Genomic DNA, 18411 nt, shown 5'->3' with positions numbered 1-18411 from the left:
AGGAAAAAGGGATTCTAAACATTGTTTTGTCAGTACCGTTTTGATTGTGAGTCTATGAAAAAGACTTTATGGAGTGGAAATAGCAATTAAATTTTCTTTAAGCTAATTATTTATATGGTATTTAAAAGAGATTTTTGGTGCCACTTTCATTGGTATGAATGATTTCCACAGGTTTTTAAAACAGCAAAATACAGTTGGAAAAACCATTGCGTTTTGCTTCTGCAGTTAAAAAAAAAAATCAATTACAAAGCAAAGACTGCCTACCCTAGGCTTTCACAGAGATGAGAAGAGAGAAGACAGAAGATGAAAAACCATGCCACAAACTCCATTAGCACTCTCTCCCCCTCCACATTATTCCACACTATTCTCTCATCTGCCATGCCCATATCACAAGAGTGATCTAAAGTGGTCAAAGTGACTCAGTTTCTCAGGCAGAGCGTGGAGTTTTTGAACTGAGCTTGTAGCATCCCTGATCACTTCTAGTACCTGAGTTCATTCACATTTTTCCAGTCTGAGATTATAATGACATCCCCACTTTAAGTTTCAGCACATTTAGACAGAAAACGAAACATTATTTTCAATAAAAATACAGTAAATTGCACATGCGCAGTCACAAGGTTAACCCCCTCCAAGCTCCTGCTTGCCCTGGCCGTAACGGTCACCCAGGCTTCTAGATATAATGCGCCTAACTGTACATTAACTGAGCTAACCATCTCACAACATTATTGAACATGCTATACTTATCTTGGGCATCAAACGTCTTGCTGACGTGTCAGCAAAAGGCCAGGAAAATTGAGAGGACCATTACACACTTTTCCATTTATTTCACAACTATACATATGTATAGGTTTTAAGTTTTATCTAAGTATTGTGTGAGATAGTCAAGATATTTAGATAATATACATATATTTTTTTTTCATGAAATAAAATGGTTAGTAATACTTAGAGGTAATTTTAAAGGTACAGTATGTTCAAAATTACTTCATATTTGTGAGGAGGGATTCAAGTAGAATTTCTCAGCGTGTTAAATACCTGTTTTTACGTTTTTACACATTGTGTTTATAAATAAAATTTTTTTTTCCACTATAAATTTTCACGCACTTCATTTAAATTGTTTTAAAAATTAACGTACAATTATTTTTTTGTTTGCTTTATGTACAAAGACGACGCAATATTATTTTTGTTTATCGCGTTGAAAAAAAAAAACCTATTTGCGCTGATTGGCGGCCTATCTGCCTTGCTGAGATTGGCTGTCAAGGAGGATGCAAGGTGGAGCAAGGTTGAACGGGTGGGAGACACCATCCGCCCCTCAAAGCTCGGAGAGTTGGACGCTCGGAGAAGTGGTAACTCGGGCAAGTGGTCCTTCTGACAAACGGAGCTCGGAGAAGTGGACATTCGGAAATTGTATACACCCCTCTGCGTAGCCTTTATGTAGCCGGGCAGCAATCATTTTCTAATTGTTTCCGCTTGTTTTTACGTTGTTCCGAGTGTTGGAAGGGAGGGGTCACCAGCCCTCGAGCGCAACTCACTTGAACGAGATGTCGTATTTGCCCTTGTTCCTGAGCACCAGCGCCTGCTGCTGCTCCTGCCCGACCAGGGAGGCCCCGAAGTCGAGATGGTCGTCGCCGGGTGGGGGGAACTTGACGTCCACCACCACGTCGTAGGTCTCCGCGCTCAGGGAGACCAGCTCCGACAAAGCAGGCTCGTGGTGCGTCTCGTCCAGGAACACCTGCAACACGCCCACGCTCGGAGCGAGGTCGCGACTCTTGAACCCCGATTCGGTCATCCCGAATACCGTTTACCCTGCTTTACTGGAATCACCCCAGGCAAACGCTGGGGTGATTCCTTTCAACAGTCTACAAACCGTGTTTACACATTTACAAGCACCTAGCTGTCGACGACATGTTAGAAACCGCAAGCATAAAAATATAACCAAACATAAACATGTTACAATACCTACTATGTGCCTACAGTCACTAATGGAGCAGAGACTTGGACTGTGGACAAGAGAGATGCAACAGGAATGATGTTTAGGAGGAGTGTGTTGGCAGTTACGAGGTGAGTCAGGATCAGGAATGAGATAGTGCAAGCAAGATCAGGAGTACAGGACTTGAATAACTTGAATAACATCATTGTAAAAGTGAGAATGAGTCTGTATGGCCATGTCAAGAGAATGGAAAAAGAGAGGCTGCCTTGGAAAATGATGGCGTTAAAGTACACAGGAAGGAGGACCAAGGAAGATATTGGAAAATCAGATAGTTAAAGGATTGCAGGAGAGAGGAGAAGACTGGAATAAAGTGAAGGTTGAGGAATAGTTGAGGGACAGAGGAAGATGGAGGCATTTTATTTTGCTGACCCAGCCACAGGCTGGAAGCAGTAGATGATGATGGTGACAAACACAGTGTTAAAACATCAATCATAATAACTGTGGCAGATATTATTGGCATGCCATTTCATGCAGTGATTTAAAATAGATTTTGTCTTAAAGCACAAAATTAATAATTGTTCTGAAAATAATTAAAGCATAGTGTACAAAAAACTTCTTGGTATTTGAAAGGACATAATAAAATGTAAAAATGAACTACTTAAGGTATTGTCAACATTAATGGGATTATAGATGGATGACAGGTAAAACGACGAGATGGAAAAGTGGTGGGAATGTGAGCACTCCTAAAACACCTACTGGCTCCAGGCAATGTCCTTCATGTTAACCATTTGTGAACCAAGATCACTTTGGTGAGATGAGAGTTATCTGATCACTCTACCATCAAGGTATTAAACTTCCACTCAAGAGGGTATTATAAATTAAAAAATAAAAACAAGTTCTTAATGTAGCAAGTCACATATTAACTGACAGTTGAACTGAACAGTGTAAGGCCAGAATTACAATAGCACGTCGCATCCATTCGTCCATCATCCTCCAAGCAATTTACAACACTCTGTTTGTCCATCATAATATTTTTCCATTAAAATGCTGCCAACTGTTGAGAAAACTTAAATTTTTGGAGAAAATTTATCTTGTATAAGTTTAGTTTAACAATTATGTAAGTTCTAACTCATTTAACTCAATTTTTTTCACTCAGGTTTTTATTGATACATTTTCAGTGTTATCACATGTAATTAATTATACTTCTGTGATGAGGATGATTTTGTTTTAAAAAAAACCATTCTTCAGATGGTTAAAATATATGTATGTTAAAAAATTTTTTTTAAACACAGCTGAACAATTAAATAAACATTAAAACCTTTTAATATAATAGAATTTTACATGCAAAACCATTGCAGACATTTAGAGGTTATAATTTTATCCATCCGTCCGTCAAAAGTATGAAGTTAACAAGCATTTTTCTGGCTGTCTTATTGACTGCAGGTAACGTGATTTATGGGCGGATGATAGACAGACAGAGGTGATGGACTATTGCTATTCCGAGTTAAGACAATAATGAATGAGCAAATTCATCAATAATCATCCCTAATGTATGTAAATATACTGATCCTTTTAATGGATCTTGATTTATGTTTGAACCCTTGTTAAATTAATTCTAATCATAAAAAAATGTACATCAAGCAAAGAAAATTAGGAGGAATCATTCAAGCAGTTCCATAATATGCACACATGCAATACATTAGTGACTTAAAGCTCTTACTTCAAGCCTAACTGGCTTCTTGGTTATCGTCTGTATCTTGGATGCAGTGTACGTAATGTGAACTTGCTGCTCTGAATATGGAATTACAACACCTTCTGAGACAGACATCTCAAAGTCGGCTTTCAACGAATCAGTGCCGAAAAATCTCCACAAAAGGGCAACTGGACTTTTATTCTTCAAGGTAACAATCTTCGTATCCTTACGATACAACAATGATGGGCCGAATACAACATTTTTGACGTCGACTTCAAACTCGATCCTGGCTCCACTGCAAATTATCTGAAGCAGACAACCAAACATAAATATAAATAATATGAATGTACTATAAAAACAAATAGAAGTAAATATACTTTTACATTATCACGCCAAAATTTTTGTCAAATGGCGCCAAGGTAATGTAGTTGTTTTGTTTTGCTTACATTCTTTGCAAGCACAGGTTGTTTAACCCCTGCATTGAGAATTCAGGTTGTGCTGAGTTGAGCACAGTGTTGTTTCAGACTAGATTTTCTGCCAAATACGAGTGGTGTGATCACACACTGAAGGTGCTTTTTGTGTCAGTTAGTTCGCAAAATCTGATACACAGCTGCCCTGGTTTCAGCTCAGCCGAGTACTAATTCTGTGCACAGCACACAGTGCAGTTAGCCTTCAACCGGTAGGTGTCGTCACCTGCTAGTCTAATGATGAACTAAGTCAGTCGTGAGTGAAGGGGAGAGACAATGGGGCTTGACTGCACTAGGAATGTGTTCGTTCCGATCACTGGTAGGTTTGCAACATTTTGTGTAAGCTTGGTAAAATTTTATCTAAGCCATTCGTAGATATAATGCGACATGAAACAAAAGAGCCTCCTTCGACGTCCCTGTGCGTATCAACAACCAACCTTACGTTACTATGGTGGAGGAGGGGTGGCAAACCAAACCGTCGCGCCTGAGTCATCTTACACTATCAGCAACGGCGTAACTCATGCATTTCATTTAATCATTTGTCCACATTCATGTCCCAGGATTAAGAAACTAGATCGGATGGAGTCAGTAGAAACAGTCTATGGCTCTCACGCCATAGTTGTGTTTTATTTTAATTTTTTGTTTAATATAATGATGATGTTTTGATTGAAAAATTATGTATTGATTCGTTGTTTAAACCAAAAATATCTGAAAATTTTAATATATTATATCTAAATCTAAAGGCTCATTCAAATGCAATGCTGAGGAAGCTTAGATGCACATAATTTATAGCATAGATAGCTGAAAAATTATATTTGTACCGAGATTACACAGAAGTGGTTTAGAATCCATTATGCATTAATGTCCCATTTCAAAACACTGAAACATGCATAGAAAATTACCATATGCGTAAAAAGGGGTAAAAAAGCTAGCAAACAATAAATACTCACCTATTCTGAATCACAAAGACTGCTTTCCCCACTGTCTGTATCTCTTGCCGTGTCCCTGTCACTTTTCACATCCAATTATCCCGTCACGTTTCACATCCAATTATTCAGTCACTTTTCACATACAATTATTCCGTCACTAATCACATAGTCCCCTTCAATATTTTTCAAGTGCTTGCAACACTCTTTACATTTGTCCACAGAATAGCTGTTGAACAACTCCTTGTATAATTTTCATTTATCATCTAGCAATGAAGAGATTCCTTTCCAGATTTTATTTTTGATTTCCGCCCATACCAGCTCAATCGAGTTCATATCAGCATGGTACAGAGGTAGGCAAATGACATCATGGCCACATTCTGTGATTGACACATCTATTTAAATTGTTTTGTTACTGGAGCACTTTTTATTAAAAGCAAAAGACAAACTTTCATCATTGTTGAAGAGAATGAACTAGTATAGTCTGTCAGCCAGTTTTGGATGTCTTGTTTTAGGAATGATGCTGTAGGTTTTTTTTGTTCAGCTGTACATAATGAAACTGGCATTGTCCAGTACTACAACACATTTTTCAGGTAAATTTGGCAGTAATTTACTTTTCACCCACACTGAAAAGTTTACAAAATTCAAATTGTCATGGTAGTCTCCACATTTCTGTTTTGGCTTAAAAATAAGTAACACATTTGAAACAAAGCCTTCTTTTCCACCTGCATGCACAATAGTTAATCATAGACCTTTCTCATTGGATTCTATGTATGACACCTATTTCCGTATCTGACTTCCAATAAGAACTTATGCTGCGTGTAGCATGAACATAAGTTTCATCAACATAAACTACGGTTCTATTAGCCTTACGAAATTCACTAATTTTGTTCAAGATGAGCACCCTCTCTAAGCAGCTATTTCTGGTTTTTCAATCAATATCTGCCTCTTTGATTGACACTTTTTCCAGAGTAATCCTAGCTTATTCAAGTTTCGCAAGTATGCCCTGCTACACTTCAAAACTCAGTCTTCTTGCAAAAGTCTTATTCAACTTACTTAATGTGGCAACCAGTTTTCTCACAGTATACAACTCGTGAATTTTTCACAGCACAGCACCACAAGTAAAATTGTTTACTTTAATTATTTTCCTGTGCTCTGTTTTCTTACCCGTCTGTGTCGAAAATGTCAAACTGGTTTTACTCTTTGCCTTACTCTCTGCTAGAATTTGTTTAACTGTTGATATTGAGACACCTGTTGCAGCACTTGTTGTTTACGGGACATTGTACATCAATCTAAACAAGTTTTTTTTGTTCACTGAAATGTGTTGCAACATTGTAGCTTGTCCCCGCAGTGGCGTGCCAGATTTAATACGCAATTTAAATTCCGATGTAGAAGCCATGTGTAGATTGGCTCGTGTAATTAGGACTGTCAGACAGCTGAGTGCAATCGGTGTTAGCAGCCAGGAAGCGGCTGCATTACTAATCCCCTCCCCTACTTGATGCTCTCGTCACGTGATCACCCTGAGACCTTGGGATCTGCGCAGGTTCTTTTGCTTCTTGTCGCCCTATACCAACCTTTGTATCACCTTCAAATTTACTTATTTGTTACATTGGTAGTATTTATTTGATGTAATTATTTATCTAACTATTTATTATCTAACTACATAATTATGAAATATTCAATGTTGTGACTATCCCCTAAAAAACCAAATAAAATGTTTGATTTTGTTGATTCTACTGTAATTTTTCTTTCAGGCAACTATTCTACCATGTTCCGTGTGGGATGCAGGCTTCTATTCCTTTCAGTTTTCTAGTTACTAGCTCTAGCCAACCAGCAAGAATACAGTTGTCTTTTAAATGATTATAATTGTTTTGTTTAATTTATTTCTTTACTTTTCAACCTGAGTCATGCCCTGAGACAAAATATTATAGTTTAAAGTCTGATATGATCAATACAGAAAATTATTTGTGATATAGTATATACAAAAAATTACACACATTTTGTTTCATATACATAAAAAAAAATGTTAAAACTAATTATCAAATACAATAATAGAGTGAAATGAATATATATATATATATTTCAATAATTCATGTTACCTTGAAGAGATGTACTTTAGGATTGTTCTTGATGCTACAAACTAACACTTCGGACAAAAGTCCCAGCAAATGTGGAGTAGCCATCAATTTAAGTACTTCACGTTTTCCAGGCTGTAAATAAAAAAACAAAACAATATAACTCTTAATTTATTTAATTTTATACTTGTACTAAAAACACCTTACAAGGCAATAACAAAAATAGCAAGTTAACAAGGCAAATTTCTTTTAAGCAGTAACTGAATTTATTAGCAGCATGGCAGTTGAAGAAAAATTAATTATTTTCGGTACAGCCTAGGCATAAGTAGATTTCGAAGTACCTATTTCTTCTGAAAATGTTTTGGAAACATATATAATCTGATGGAACATTCAAGAACTTAATGTACATCCTATATGTTCACCAATATTAAGAAAAATTTGATTAAACATTTTCTCATTTTACATGCAGCAAATTTTTTTTTGAATGTTTTTAACTTAATGCATCTAGCATTGAATGTCTATGTCTTAAACAATTTTCATATTAAGTCTACTAAGGTAGTTATGCAATAATTTATCTTAAGACACTATTTTTCATCGTGGACAAAGTTTTAAGGTAATGTTAAGAAGGTTATTAATAAATTCTAACAAATTTGATACTAAAAAAGTTTTAATTTTTTTTTAAATTTCAACCCCTCTTTTTAAGATAATAGTTTGTTTCATTTTTCTCAAATTTTTAAGCTAGGCCCATGAAGAAAAAAAAACATTTTATCAACATCTGTTGCTATAAAAAAAACTGAATTTTACAATTTCTTAAACCCTATCTACCTTTATTTGTGATTAACTGTGGTTGAAACTAGTTTTTTTTTTTTGGCGTGAATACACTCAATTCTTTCACTACTTAGGCCATCATAATATACCATTGAAACTGGGGCATTCTTTTATGGACAACCTATTTTTAAACCATTTTTGGGAATGAATGAAGCTCTAATATACTGTTAACAGACACTATGTTATGGACTTTGTAAATCTCTTCATGTGTGATATAAGTTTTAACCAAGGCAAATTTCCAATGTTAGCCAATAAAAACTGTTGAAACCAATACAGTGTATCTACTATTCCTCTCTCTCCCCCTTAGTCCATATACAAATTGAGAAACCAAGCAACAGTTTAATGAGGTAGCAATAAAAATTAACATACCTCTAGGAAAAGTGTACTTGGTTCGAAGGTAAAACAGTCCACCTTGTCCGTGATCTTGTCCAAAAAACTGAAATTAATTGTTGCAGGAAGAAGACTTACATTCTCAAAGTTAAGGCTTGCTGTTACTTGATGAAAGCTGAAATACAGAGGATGAAACCCAACTTGATAAACAATATTCTAAGTACAAGTAAAGAACTCATTTAGACCAAAAGAAAAATATTAATCCGAAATTAAAAGGTGACAAACTATTTTTTGAGAAACTTAAAAAAACTACAAAATTTTTGAGTAATTTTTTAACTAAAATTCACTTACTTGGTTACCAATTGAAACTATGTTGTTCTGTTACAATAATAATAAGAAAAAAAAGTCCTTTTAATTTGTAAAAGCCTACAATAAAACGTATGTCTATGAAAAAACCCCAAAAACACATTAAGAGTGCTACAAATTATAATTCTATCATCCCTTGTTTTTCGAAGAATGATAAATAACTTTGTAAGCAGCATCCTGCAAGTTTGGAGGACTTGTTGTTAATGAAAGTAATGACAGCTTTTCTACATGTTCCATTTCATTTGGAATTGGTCTCCCACTGACATTCAAAAATGCACCAAAAACAAATTTCCCAAATCCTGCAGCAACAAGTACATGAAAATTGACATTGCACATTAAACTCACTAACAGTTAAGTACAGTAGAGCATCCTGTATCCGTAATTCTACTTACCGGAATTTCTACTATCCGGATGTTTTCCGAGAGTTAAAAAAAATTTACAAAATTTAAAAAAATGTATATATTTTTAAATGAATTATAATATATATTATTCCCGCGGAAGTAAATACCGATTGTTTGCGCAGTTCACGCCCCGTCTAGTCAGTCAGGGTGCACTTGATTTTATAAACACTCAGCGAGTTATGATGGAAGCCAAGGCTTCCGGTCTCGCGACTGCAGTGCACGGGCGTCGAGCGCATATCAGGAATTGGCGGCAGCGGCCCCGCCTACACGTGAGCGCGCCGTGATAACGCGTTGTAGGGGAGGGGGAGTGGTGTATTGTGTGCGTTCAATGTCAGTCTTGCTTGTGGTGCGCGATCGCTAGTATGTACGTTCCTGCAGACACGTGATGTTTTCAAAACATAAACTTCCTGGTGATGAGGAAAAGAGTAGTAAACGAAGGAAAAAAGTTCTTACCATTAAAGAAAAGGTTGAGATTCTCAAGAAACTAGATGCTGGGACTTCTGTTAAAAATCTCAGCCAATCGTATGATGTCGGCATTTCGACGATTTACGACATAAAGAAACAAAAGAATGAACTGTGTAAATTTTATTCGGACAGTGATACGAAGAGAGGAATTGAAAACAGAAAAACAATGCAGGGTAGTAAATGTAGCGACCTTGATAATGCTCTTTATCAATGGTTTCGTTTGCGGCGAAGTGAAGGTGTTAGCATTTCTGGACAGATGCTGATAGAACAGGCAAAAATGTTTCATGCCGAACTGAATCTAACATACGATTGTGACTATTCGTTAGGGTGGCTTCATAAATTCAAAAAACGCCATGGAATTTCTTTTTTCAAAGTTAGCGGTGAAAAGCTTTCTGCAGATACAGCGGCGGCAGAAAAGTTTGTTGTTGAGTTCGCAGAATATGTGTTGGACAACAACTTAACAGCAGACCAAGTTTACAATGCGGACGAGACTGCTTTGTACTGGCGTTGTATGCCTCGAAGCACGCTGTGCACTGCAGATAATCCTCACAGCGGGATGAAAGATTCTAAAGACAGATTGACCGTGCTTGGTTGTTCAAATGCTGCCGGTACCCACAAGCTGAAGCTACTCGTAATTGGCAAAAGCTTGCGCCCAAGGGCGCTAAAAGGTGTTAAAGTGTTACCCGTTGAATACCGAGCTACAAAAACCGCGTGGATAACATCTGCAATAACCACAGAATGGTTTGACAGTTTTGTGCGCCAGAGCCGGCAACACTGTAACAAGATAGGCTTAGACCCGCACTGCAAGATTGTCCTTGTGCTAGACAACTGCTCCGCGCATCCTGCAGCTGAAACACTAGACAGGGATAATGTTTCTGTCATGTATCTGCCCCCTAACTGCACTGCACTAATCCAACCGCAAGATCAGGGAATATTACGCTCCCTAAAATGTCGTTATCGCACGGAGTTCATGAAGCACTTTTTATCTTATCTGAATGGCGGCAAAACTATCTCAGAAATTAAAAAGGAATACACCATAAAGGATGTCATATGGTCACTAGCTCGTGCATGGGAAGGAATGCCTGTGTCAACATTTCACAAGGCATGGTTTAAATTGTGGCCGACTTTGGTTTATCGTGACGAGGTTCATGACAAGGGAAATGAAGCCGACTTCAAAGGTTTTAAACAAAAAAACGTGAACGAACTGCTGGAGTATGCCAAGAACATAACAAATCCAGAACTAGAAGACTTACAATTGCAAGAACAAAACATTGTGGAATGGTTTTGTGTTGATGATAATGTTCCCGTTGTGCATCACTTTTCGGATAAGGAGATATTAGACTCTGTTAAGTGTAACAAAGACGACGGAAACAATGAAAGCAGTAGCGATGAAGATGAACCACAGGAGAAAATCTCACAAGATGAGTGCCTTCACCACATTGAACGATTAATAGCTGGCCTAGAGCAACGAAGTTATATCAACGACCAGCAAATTATGCATTTGTATATGCTTCAAAAACAGCTGACTGAAGAGAAGCACAAACGTGTGCGGCAACAACGCATTAGTGACATGTTCAAAAAAGCTCCTGTTTCCACACCTGCTTCAACTACGAGTGAGAACATTGACGATCCAACACCTGGCACCAGTGGCACAAACGTAAACAGTTACGTTCAGAGTGACAGTGACAGTGATTAACTTTAACTTCTCCTGTCTTTCACAATGTGTGACTATTTAGGTAATTTGTTGTTTAGCTTTTTAAATTTAAATTAATGCGACTGTTAAACAATGTTTCTTACACACAGACAAGTGGGGCCGTATACAGTGATTATTTCAATGCAGTTTATCTAAGTTCTAGGACATTATTTTTTATTCGCGGGACATGTGTAGCCTACAGTGAGTCATGGTAAGTGTTTTTTTATTTATAATGTACCGTACCTAACTGTACCATGTGTTATTATTTTATATTTTATTTATGCAACATGTGGATACACCAAATCACTGTACAAACTATGTAAATTACGTAATTGTAACACAATTCATTGAATGTCAAACGTCTCGCCTACGTCTGCTTGCTTCGCGCGGACATCATGGTACAGTCACGTAGCTGTAGCGTGCTTCTAGGCAAGGACTGATAAGCGTGCCCGTGGCAAGGTCACACCACCGGATGTAGCTGTCATCACCCTACCCCCACCCCCCTTGCCGTCCTCATCTACAGCTACAGGATGTTCACAAACTTCGGGAGCAATTTTTTTTTTCAATTAGGGGGCCTTATAGTCAATTTCTACTTTCCGGAATTTTCTACTATCCGGAATAGTCTAAGTCCCGACCATTCCGGATACAGGATGCTCTACTGTAACACCTTATATTAATACATTTTTGCAGTAATTTGGAGGGGGGGAGGGGGGAGAGGATAAAACTATTTTTGAGGAAATAATAATAAAAAAAAAAAAACCTTTTACACTGTGTTATTTGACTACTGAAGAAACTAATTTTTCAATAGTAGAACATCAGATTTTCTACCAATAAGCCAAAGAAGATAAGCATCGGGCAGCACACAGCCTGCTGGTATTTGGTCAGCACTTGAAAGTTCCACAGTTTTTGAGACAATTAGAGGCAAAGGAACACGCTAAATGACCCCAGAGTGATTGCGAAATAAGACAGGTACGTGAACAGCAGAAAACGTTCAACTACAGAACATGAGGATAAACAATAGGCCTGAGCAAATACTAGTTTTTTGATGTGAAACAAATATGAAATCAAATGTTTAAAATATAAGTGAAATCGAATCTAATTGTGAATATTGTTCTTGGCAAAGCTATATTACACTTATTTTGCAAAATTCTGGATTGAAGAAAAAAATTATAATAATTTAACATTTGCAATTTTTGAACTGTTTTTAAGTGATTAATCAATTGTTAAACATAAAAGAACCATGCATACTATTAATATTTAGAATTAATAAAAGCAAACGGAGCACCTTCTTTTGATTTTTTAAGTAAACAAATTTATTCATGCGGAACATAATACAATGCAAAATATATGTGTATAAATATGTATATGTATGTATATATGTGTATATGTACAAATCTTAAGCTTCTAATTTTTTGTCAGAATACAGAAGCTTCAAATAAAAGAACAGCAAATTTCCTGGCGCAGTCAAATCAAATATTTAAAAGACTTTCAGCTGATTCGCTTAGTTGAAGTTTTGCACAGGCCTAGTAAACTAGCATAAGAAGCATTCTATAGCAGCTTGCATACTTCAGCTCAACAAGAATTGCCAGTAAAGTTTTGTGACTTCTATGCATTTTTTTCTAGTATCCCCTGAACATTTTATTTTCCTTGACTTTTCCTGGTTTTCTATATGTTTAGCTACCCTTAAATTTAAATACTTAACAAAACTCTTAACATTTAATAGAAACAGGAGTTGCCTCTTACTTAAGGAAAACAGTATATTTCCTTTCAGTAGAAAATATTAAATACTGCATTGTGAAAATTCATCTAAACAAAATGCTGAAGTTTGCATACAAAACAGGTAACGTGACATAATAAAACCACAATTGAAAAAATAATAAAAAATGACCTAGTATAAGGGAATTAAAGTAACTGAACACATTTTAAAACATAATTAAGATGAAAATTATATATAACTCTATTACTTTGTGTTTTAAAATCATAAAATATATTTTAAACAGTTTACAAATTATAAGAACATGACTATTGGATGAAAAAAAATATAATGCAGCACATTCATTAAAAATATCTGATACACCTTTGATTTGTTTCTGATGATAAAAAATTACATAATTTTTTTTGAAACCTTACTTACTTCTTATCTTTGGGTTTAGAGGTAATAACTGAACCCAAGTCAAATGCATCATTTTCAATAAAATACGTAGGAGAAAATGTTCTTTCTTTTGGCACAGTTTCAGAAACCTGAAAAAAAAAAAAAAAAAATCAAACTAAAAAATGTATTACTTGATTATCTAATATTATTGGCTCGACTAGAATAACAAAACCAAAAAAATCCAAATCATATGAAGTAGCCAATTCTATAACAATATTCTAAGAAGTTTCTGGATCAATTTTATAAATAGGTAACTGTCTAGTGTATCAGAAATGATAAAAAAAAAAGAGAATATTTAAAAACTACTTTTATTACTTAAAATAAAATTAATATGATAACATGACAAACTTCTTATTTTATCAATTGATGTACTACATAGTGCTTGATTATGTGTTCGCTTCCATCTATGCATGGTCTAATTTTGTTTGTTTTATTTAAATGTTTTTACTTCACACTGTCAAGTAAAAACGCATAAGCAGAATGTGTATAAATACATAGCTGGTGAACCAATTTCAGGACTTTTTGAGAACCTTTAAGTAAAGTTTTCTTATAATTTTTATGTATCACAGGGTAGTTATTAAATATTAATCAGCAAAATTAAACAGAATTAGAAATATATACACTATTTGTAGGAATGTGCAATTTTTTTTTAAGTTAAAAAGGTAAAACCTTTTGAGAGATAATTTAAATTGCACATAATTTTAAGTGCTAAACGAATCCCACTCTTTCGTTGTCCTGTTCGTCAGTCTTCGTCAATCATTGTCGGGCGTCTTCGGTGTTGTGGACTGAGTTATACCTCTTAAAACGTTACAACTGTACGTCTACTTCATCAACGAAACACCGAGCCGTAACGACAACTTGCACCTCCAGCAACAGCGCATGGAGGAAGTCGCACCTGAGGGAAAATGACTTGTGGACTCGTGCTGACGTCCGGGAGGCCACATGTCCCGCGGCTCGTGACGGAGTACTGGCGGTCCCACGCTGTCACTCCCACTGTGTAGGTGTGCGAGTACTCCCCTGCCTGCCTCGGCTCGAACGCCACCTTCCAGTCGATGCTCCCACCAGGCGGCAGCACCCAGCGGCTACTGAACTGGCCGCGTTCTGTACAACAGCATTCATTTCAAATTAATAAAGATACCAACACAGCTGACTGAACCTAGCATACTAATTACAGCTGTTACCAAGCTTGTTTCATTTATGACTTACACTCGTAAATTTCACTCAATACAACCCAAATTAAGGCGATCAATTATGTACACTCGATGTCTTACGCAGTTATGCTACGCTCAAATTATACATAGGTGCTTGCAAAAGAAAACTAACTGATAAATTAAAGATTAAAAATATTCACAAGCTAACTATTAATTGATACGTTTAGAGAGCTCACCCAAAACACGCTGCAGGGGAAAATGAAAGAAGCACTTTTATAAAAAAAAAATGTGTGTAGAGCTTCAGAATAATTAATTTTTTGCGAAAAAAACAAAACAATAATATTCACATATTGTTTAGATGAGAACATCTGATTATGTATTTGTGTTGAGGCAGTGATTTTCATATTCCTTATATATTATTTGTTTTTGTCTGGAGAATGTCGAATGGCATGTTTGAGTTTTGTTGAGTAGTGAAAAAATAGTGGAATAAATGGTTGGAAGGTAGTCACTTGGGTGTGTTGGGTTACAAGTTTTACCGGTGGTAATATACTCCTGGCGATAACATTAGTCATGTAACAGTTTGCCAATCACACTTAAAATGATGGAACAGATCTAATAGATAGATAATATCAATATGTCAATGACCTGGACTATAGATGGTTCAAGCTTAAATGAACATCTATGCAAACATTGCGTTAGAAAACCTTCCATCAAATATCCTATAGCATTGCAGGACTCTGCTCTCTCCATATTTTTTTAAAGGCATAAATATTATGTTTTTTGTCATTCAGTTTTACATATTTGTATTTTATCATTATTAATACTAATTTGGATGAATTTTGACAATTAGTACTTTATTTAGAAAAGCCTTTTAACTACATTTTTAGTAGTTTTCACAAATAAACACACAACCAAAGACACGCAGAAACACACACACAAAATTATAAAATAAACAATTTTTCACCATCTGGAGAGTCAGCTATTGATTTCCTGATGCCATTTTGCTGTGTTGAAGGCAATGGAAGTGAGACGTCAGTTTTACTGGTGGTTTTCTTCAGTTTGCCTCTCTCTGATTTCCGAGCACTTTCCAACTCAGTTGAAGTCTGGTGAAGCAAAAAACACAACAATTATGAAACGTAAACTCTTAATGTACATTAATTAGACTTAAGCCAATTAAATAATATGTACTCTAACTGAAGTGAACAAACATGTACATGCTTTTTAGTATATTACTTATAGGTAGAGGTTTATCTCAATCTATCACTGTATAGTTACTTTGCCGAAATTAATGATACAATTTACTAAATGTATTATATTGCAAGGTGTTAACAGGCTGAGTCATTATTGCACTTTGGCTTTGGCCCAACCGGAGGAGATTCCTTCTTTATGCTATGCAGAAAAAGTAGGTACATATTATAAATAATTAGAGATGTACGAACCTGCAAATTTTTAAGTCGAGTCGAGTCGAGTCGAATTTTACAATAATTAGTTCGAGTCAATTCGAGTCGAGTTTGTAGATCATAAATTCAAGTCGAGTCGATTCGAGTCTGAATTTTTATTTGAATCTTTGACACTTAAGTCGAGCTTGAATATTTGCACTTTATTGCTAAGAGTCCTTAGATGGTTGTCTTGTTATATCATGGCCCACTTAATCAAATATATTTAAAATACAAGTATTAATACAAATAATTCATTTAGGTTAAATTCTTAACTGATATAATACAATTCAATAATTGAGGTATAGAGCATAGAATACAAGTATTTTCGAAATTTTTAAATTTTATTTAACAAATATCGCCCAACTGTGAAAATTAAAAAATTCGATATCTCCTAAAGTATTTGAAATTTCTTATATCCGCCGGCTTTAATGAAAAGAGGAATTTAAAGAGCATATAATAAAAGTATTTTCAGATTTTTAACATTTTTTTTTTCGCAAATACCGCTCAACTACATATTTACCTTATTTTGAACCGAACAAGTTAGCTGCGGCCTGTAGCATTCACGAGTCAATAAAAAACATTGAATATAATTTAGGCTTGTTGGCGCGAAGGTTAGGGTAAGTTTCACACAATCATTAGAACATTTTTGAAAACTTTCACTTATGGGAAGTGTAAGGCCGTGCTACAATTGGCGCAACATTACAATAAACGTTCCCATAACAAATATAATACATTTAAAGATTATTGCTACAACACTAACGCCGTTACGTTGCCGGCCAATCGCAAGCTGGCACTTCCAACCAATACATGCTTTTGTATTTGTATTGAATAGTTACATTTTATAAAATACTTTATACTTCATAATTAATTTTAACTTGCCACTTAACTTGGATAGCAAACAATTATACAAAACGCAATCTCGCCGAACGTAATAGTGTAAACAAACACGGAAAAAAAATTCAAGTTCGCCAACCTATACTTCCTAAAATTAGTGGAGCAAAGTTTTTTTTAAATGCCATTTCGTGATTGGTGGTGTATCAGTCGCAAACATGCGCACAAATATAACGCTACCGTTAATTTATTATTGTAACGTTGCGCCGATTGTAGCACAGATTTACTAAAAAAAAAAGTAATATTTCTGCCGATATTATGATTATAAAATTTAATTCGTGTTTTGTTTATTAAAAATGTGTTCGTCTTCTTTGCTATGTAGTCACACCTGTTAAGTTGGCAATATGTAAAACTACAATATAAATAATATGGCCGATTGTCGTCATTGTGTAAGTACGTGTTTCGGTCTTACGTACGTAATTTTTAGTGTCGGCCGAAGTCACGTAAGGAGATATTAAGAATTTATTGTAATTCAATTTTATTATATTTTATCATTGAGTTTTACCCGAATTTCCTTTCGAGTTTCGCCCCGTCGAGTAAAATAAACTCGAATGCCGAGCCGAGCCGAGCTGATGCTACTCGCTCGACTCGACTCGAATTTTCGAGTCTCGGCCCATCACTATAAATAATATTTTCCCCCAATACTGAATTTAAAGGACTTTATTAGATCTTATTTGCATAAGTGTTTGAAATTGTTTTATTTCAAAACTTGCTCTAACCGCAGCATTTCTCAAGCTATTTCCATGCTCTTAATGTCACTTTTGAAATTCCATCATATAACACATTTAAATAGTATCCAAGCATTAAAAAACAAACAAGTAAACCTGCAGTGATAGAGTAAACCTGAAAACGTGATGCAGTAAACCTAGTTAACTGTACCCAATCACTTTTTGTAAACACCTATAGATACAACTTGTGAGTGCTTGAGTATATGGTTTACCAGCACATCCTGGAAAGCAAACACTGAATAAGAACAACATGGAAAACATTTAGCTAGCTAACTAACTGCCTCTGATTACTTATGTGTTATGTGATAGCTAGAATTATGTGAAAAGAGCCATTTCAAAAACTATTCCGGAATTTAAAAAAAAATGCATTTTATAGCACATTTGAGCACAATGCACAATTTGGCAGCCGCTGCTTTTTAACTGTATTTCCAAATAATCTGCATTCAGACATACTGATAACTGTCAACTTTCACACATGTGTATGAAGTCTTATCAGTCTGATGAGCATTCTAATTTATTTTTAACAACTCCATTCATTCTCTACTCAGTATAATGCGGTTAGACTGTTAGACTGATAATGCAGGTGTTAGCTATGTTCCAAAATTTTTACTGCATTCTGCTCTAAAAACACGTCAGGAATTTTTGATATTTTCCAAAGCTTCGAACACGTACATCAAAGACAACCCTTCCTCTTCGCACGACAATCCCCTGTAGCTCAACTGCTTTACGCACACACATTAAGAGTTTACTTAGGAGATGGCGAAACTGCCTTAGTGACTTGGAGAACATTTCCAAGATGACGTATTCAAGACGTCAGGCCTGTTTTGTGGATCCAAGACACTGATAAACAACAGTTTTACTTATTTCTGTGTACAATAA

General features: G+C 35.6%; 1 protein-coding gene across 1 annotated transcript in view; it reads right to left on the bottom strand.

Moving 5' to 3' along the window:
* The window catches only part of LOC134537853 (hydrocephalus-inducing protein-like), a 184325-nt gene that overhangs the window by 80687 nt on the left and 85227 nt on the right, over positions 1-18411 (bottom strand). The window contains exons 44-50 of the mRNA XM_063378731.1: positions 15439-15577; positions 14219-14424; positions 13306-13412; positions 8286-8421; positions 7113-7223; positions 3648-3926; positions 1530-1729 (exon numbers count right to left, since the gene is read on the bottom strand). Coding sequence (XP_063234801.1) covers positions 1530-1729; positions 3648-3926; positions 7113-7223; positions 8286-8421; positions 13306-13412; positions 14219-14424; positions 15439-15577 — 1178 coding nt within the window. The remainder of the gene's footprint in view (positions 1-1529; positions 1730-3647; positions 3927-7112; positions 7224-8285; positions 8422-13305; positions 13413-14218; positions 14425-15438; positions 15578-18411) is intronic.

The sequence above is a fragment of the Bacillus rossius genome, chromosome 12, assembly GCF_032445375.1.
Source record: "Bacillus rossius redtenbacheri isolate Brsri chromosome 12, Brsri_v3, whole genome shotgun sequence".
Classification (NCBI taxonomy): Eukaryota; Metazoa; Arthropoda; class Insecta; order Phasmatodea; family Bacillidae; genus Bacillus; species Bacillus rossius.
This window is presented reverse-complemented; position numbering and strand designations above follow the sequence as displayed.